Source organism: Malaclemys terrapin, chromosome 12 (assembly GCF_027887155.1).
Source record: "Malaclemys terrapin pileata isolate rMalTer1 chromosome 12, rMalTer1.hap1, whole genome shotgun sequence".
NCBI lineage: Eukaryota > Metazoa > Chordata > Testudines > Emydidae > Malaclemys > Malaclemys terrapin.
The window spans coordinates 37,170,377-37,176,219 of record NC_071516.1 but is presented as its reverse complement, the minus strand read 5'-3'; the positions used below and the strand labels follow the sequence as shown (position 1 = coordinate 37,176,219).

General features: G+C 40.8%; 1 protein-coding gene across 1 annotated transcript; it reads left to right on the top strand.

The window, feature by feature from the left end:
* The first annotated feature begins 3,493 nt into the window (after nt 1–3,493).
* Nucleotides 3,494–4,420, top strand: LOC128845960 (olfactory receptor 6F1-like). Its single transcript, XM_054045056.1, has one exon. The coding sequence runs from the start codon at nt 3,494–3,496 to the stop codon at nt 4,418–4,420; it is 927 nt and encodes a 308-aa protein (XP_053901031.1).
* Nucleotides 4,421–5,843: the final 1,423 nt, after the last annotated feature.

The window sequence follows — 5,843 nt, the reverse complement described above, 5'->3', positions numbered from 1 at the left end:
GACCCAGGATACAGTCGCTCTGCTCCGATGACTCACATTGTATATCCCAAGTGAAACAGCTTCGACGGGAGAGATTGAGGGCACACCCCTCTCCCCACCGAATCAGAACATCCCAGTGGCTGGTAGGTGGGACTTGATATAGGGGTCACTCCCATCCCAGGTGAGGACCCTAACCACTAAGCTAAAAGTTACGAGTCTTTTTCCCACCCCCATTTTGCCTGAGCTCCTGTGAGGGGCCCAATTGGATAAGCAGCCTCTGAGCATGCCTACCAGATTGGGCCCCACAGCTGAGCTGGGTGGAGGAATGCCCATCTTCTCCTGATTCCTGAATTGCATGGGGCTATAGGAGCCTGAACGCCTAGAGGGAAGTAGGTGTGCCCATGCCGAGACAGAAACATAAGTGTCTAGGGACCTTTTACTGCAAAAACGTAGGTGCCAAGTGGGTTTAGGCACATACAGAGTTTGGTGGCAGCCGAGCGGGGGTTTTGTGAATCCCAGTGTGAATACCACCTCCCTAGATAACCCAATCCAGTGCATTGAGTTCAATAGGCTTTGAATCAGTCCCTGTGTGGATATCACTAATTCACATGGAGGCTCCAAGCCTGAAAACACTATTTAAGTGCTAAATTTTACTGTAGTGTGCAGAACAATTGACTTAAATGGGACTAGTCACACTAGGAAAGCTAATCATGGACATAAACGTCTGCAGAATAAGAGCCTTAATGGTGTAGCACAAAATTCGTAGGTTAGCTCCAACGTTTAAATTTGTAGTAGCTCTGGTAACTTCACTATCAGTGGCATATGATTGGTCAGCCAAGTCACATGGCATTGCTTCTGCTCCCTGATTCGATGTCTAAAACTTTCTCAAACAGCAGACTAACGAATAACATTCACTAAATGATAAATGATGAACAAAGCTGGTGCAATTTTTTTTTAATTATTGAAGAATTTCAAAATTTCTAAGTTATTTATGTTGTTAAGGATTACAAAGCTTTTTTGTTTGTTTTGTTTGCTTGATTCTTTATTTGGTTGTTTTGTTTTTCAAAATTTTTGCATATGTAAAAAAATAAAAAATAGTTGTTATAAAATTTTCCATGAAAACTTTGATTAAGAGGTCATGTAAAAACTCACTAGAAAGGAAAACAAAGGATCACAAAAGTCAACAGTTGACCAAAAAAAATCATTTTTGAAAAAGGCCAGTTTTCAACAATAATAATAATAAAAAAAACACTATTTTTTGCTTTAATCCCCCCCCCAGCTCTAATGATGAATATTTGTACCAATCCCTTTTGTTTACTTGTGAATACTCTTATTTGTTGGTTTCTTTTGACAAGTATAGAAAGAAAAGTAATTTCCTAAATATTTGTGCGAACAAAAACTGGCTAACATGAGAAGTGATAACACCATGATACAAATTCAATCATACAAAATAGTCATTTGGAATTCAAATACATGGTCACAAATATTGTTTTGTAGCATTTGACTGACTCTGTTCATGACAGCGTCCAGTTATCAAAGATGGAGACTTTTACAGGAGGCAGCTGTAGAATTCAAAGATATAATCCAATGCAAATGAAGGCCCTTTGATGTCAATGGGCGTTGGAGACAGGCAATGCAAGAATTATCAGGAGTTTTTGTATAGGAGATATACATAACAGCAGATAAATCATTTGACAAAAAAGCCACATGGGAAAATAAATCATTGGCCCTACAACTAGTCCATGGAATTCTTTTAATGATGCTGCCAATTGTAAGCATGGCTGAGGAGGTCTTTGGAGAGCGAATCCCAAGGTAGCTTGTGAAGAGATGAAATAACTGTATCTCCTTTGAACACTTGTATTTTGTGTGATGTAGTTCTGAGGCATGTTGTTTTCACTTGGGTAAAAGGGAATGACACTAGATGTCAATCGCCATGGAATATATATAGTCCTAGATAGATCATTTTTACTATACTGTACAAGAAAGGAGAGACACACAGACACAAGGATATTGCCTGGCTAACTCTATCACTAGAGACCGACACTTTGGTCAAACACAACAGAGATTATTTTATTGAAGCAAAATGTTTGTCTGTCTTTTAAAAATAACTTTAGCCATTCACTGTTCAAGATGGCAGATTAGCTCCATAGATGTTTCATGCCAATTCAAATGACTTTCCAGTTCAATATGTCACCACTGCTCAGCAAACCCGCCTACATGTGAGTATGTTTTGTAAGAGATCCGGCTGTCTTCCCAGGTTTTCTGTGCTCACTTTGGATTTAGATTCAGAATGTGACCATGTGGTTTTAACAAACAAAGAATGATTCAGTAAAAGTCCTTGCTTGTTTCACTAATAATAATTGAGATGCTCAGTGTAAGATTACAGCTGTTTTTGAAACATATTATTTCTGATCATTGGACATGCGGGGTATAGTTCAAAAAATGAGGATGCAAAGTCATCCCTTCCTCGATTGTTAGATCTGCCTCCCATATCTATTCAGAGACATAACATATCACTTTTTGGTGAAAAAGTTTATTTTTCCCATTTGTTCCTTTTAGCCCTGGAATGTCAGCCCAACAACTAGAGAGTGGCTGGATTCTGTTCCATGTTCCGTTCAGTTACTGGTGTGAAATCTCACCTGGAGAATGGGTTTACATTGATGTAATGAGAGCATAAGTGGAAGGCAGTGGAGCTGCACATGTATGACGGGATCTGAAATTACAAATGTTTAAGGACCACAACACTCCCCTCCTGGGCGTACATGGGCTGTGGACTGTGTTTCCAGCCATTAAGCTGCAGAAGTGACTGAGCAGGAGCTGCATTATAGACCCGTGTCTGAACGACTGAATGGGCTATAAGATTTGGCCAGGGTTCTCATCACTAGCTTCATTAACACAAAGCAGGGTTAATCATCATTACTGTAGAACAAAACACAGGTTGTTGTCTTCTAAACGGAAAATACACTCTTAGCCCCAGACAAATAGGCAACTTAAACCTATTTCATCTTCTCCTCCTCTTCCTCCTTCTCATCTACTTCAGGCTCTAGTGTTCCAAGTAAGGCAATGAGAGTTGGGGCTCATGGTTTCCATTCTCAGTCCTGGAAGGGGACTTCAGACACATTATTCAAGTAAATAACTTGAAACAAGGGCTAGGGTTTTCAAAAGAGTTTAAGGAAGTTAGTTGTCCAAGTCCCACCAAAAGCCAATGGGAACTGGGCAATAAATTCTATCAGGCTCCTTTAAAAATCCGAGTCAAGGACTCCTGGGTTCCATTCCTAGCTCTGAAAAGGGAGTGTGGTCTAGTGTCTAGATCAAGAAATTGGACATGAGGATTCCTGGGGTCTAGGATCAGCTTTGTTGCCGTTGACTCACTGTCCAACCTCAGCCAAGACCAACACATGTCAATGGGTGCATTCACAGAAAGGCAGTTATTACTTTAGATCGATATCTGGCTAAGTCCCCTGTGTATTTCACTGTCCTTGTTTCATTAGTTTCAGCAGGTAAAACAGAATGAATGGAGAAACGCAATCAATCTGCTTTGATGGAATTCATCCTCCTGGGATTCCCTGGGAGCCAGTATTTGCAGATCTCCCTCTTTGTACTCTTCCTCTTTATGTACATTCTGACAGTCCTGGGAAATGTGGCCATCATAACCCTAGTGGTGACCCACCGCCGCCTCCACACACCAATGTACTACTTCATCTGCAATCTCTCCTTCCTGGAGATCTGGTACACCACAGCCTGTGTTCCTAAAGCCCTTGCAATCTTCCTGGGGAAAAGCAAAACCATCTCCTTCACTGGCTGCCTCCTACAGATGTACTTCATGTTCTCCTTGGGTTGCACGGAATATTTCCTCCTGTCCATCATGGCCTATGATCGCTATCTGGCTATATGCTACCCATTGCATTATAGTACCATTATGAACAGCGCCTTGTCAGCTCAGCTGGCTCTGGGCTCTTGGGTGTGTGGTTTCCTGGTTATCTCTATGCTGGCGTCTCTAATATACAGGTTGTCTTTCTGTGGCCCTAATGTCATCAATAACTTCTTTTGTGAAATAGATTCATGGATCGTCCTCTCTTGCATGGACACATCCATCATTGAGGTATCAGCTTTCATCATCTCAGTCATTGTCATCCTGGGTTTGTGTGTGATAACCCTCCTTTCATACATCTATATCATCTCCACTATACTGAGAATCCCGTCAGCCAAAGGCCGGCAAAGGGCATTTTCCACTTGCTCATCCCATCTTGCCGTCGTGCTTCTATGGTATGGAGCCACCATTTTTCTCTTTGTCAAGCCGTCTGCACGGAATTCATTGGAACTGACCAAGATAGTCAACATCCTGAACACTGTGGTGACGCCACTGCTAAACCCTTTCATCTATGCTCTGAGAAACAGAGAGGTGAAGGAAGCCATGCAAAATATACTCTTTGGGATATGAGATTATTTCTAAAAGGTCAACATTGTAAAATCAACAGGGCTTCATTAAGGGATCAAGCCTTGGTTACCTCAAAGTGTGTATCTCCATCTATGAACCACCAAGACAGCTGTGTTCCTCTGGGATAATGCAGATCACTAAGCCCAGGACAAAGTACCTGAGATCTTGGGAGAAAGCATGCTCTGTTGAGGGGATCTGGCTATGGATCAATTTTCTGTAGACCGTACAGGGTGAGGGGACTCAATCTTGGAAAGTGGTGATTTTGAAAATGACTTATGGGTCATTGTGGATAAGATAACCAACTTGGGATGCTATGTCAAAGAAAGGTTTATATGATCCTTGTAGGTCATAGGTAGGGGAATTCCAATAAGGTGACAGGAGGAGATATTACTTCTGTATCCGGCATTGATGGCCACTACTGGAGTACTAGTTGGGATTTTCAAATGAGCTGAAAGTAGTTAGGAGAATGACTTCCAATGAATTTCAATTAGAGTTGGCTGACTAGCTTCCTTAGAATATTTAGAAAACCCTAGGAAAATGCATATAATACACATTGGTGAATGAGATGGCAAACAAATCTGGGTTAGATTTAGGGTTATTTTGAGAAATTATATCAACATATAGACAATGTGAAAATGGAGGCCTCCTGCCCTTGAACTAAAGATGCAACATCCCACAGGACTGGACTATAATTTCCACTTTAAGTGATGTCCCAGGCTCACCTGGCGAGTGGACTGAAATACATGGACTCTCCAGTCCATAAAAAGAACAGGAGTACTTGTGGCACCTTAGAGACTAACAAAGTTATTAGAGCATAAGCTTTCGTGGACTGCAGCCCACTTCTTCGGCTGCATATAGAGTGGAACATATATTGAGGAGATATATATACACACATACAGAGAGCATGAACAGGTGGGAGTTGTATATATCTCCTCAATATATGTTCCACATTATATGCAACCGAAGAAGTGGGCTGTAGTCCACGAAAGCTTATGCTGTAATAAATTTGTTAGTCTCTAAGGTGTCACAAGTGCTCCTGTTCTTTCTGTGGATACAGACTAACACGGCTGCTACTCTGAAACCTGTCTCCAGTCCATGTATTTTATCTTACTGTGAAATGAATATTTAGGAAGATTCTGTAGAGCACACATATAAGAAAAAAATCTCCTTATGATTTCAAATATGGAAATGAATGCCCTTCATTTTTCAATGTAATTGTAATAAGAAATGTCCTTTGTATGTGAATAATTGATGTCTGTTGTATATTTGCTTACAGACCATTCATAACATCAGAATGTAAATGAAGTTTGTATTGTACCTTTTAATCCCCCAATCCTTTGGAAAGTATTTTACTTATTTAAGATGGGATTTTTCAAAAGAGTGCAAGAAAATAAGGCATCCAACTGCCTTTGCAGTGTCCTAGCAT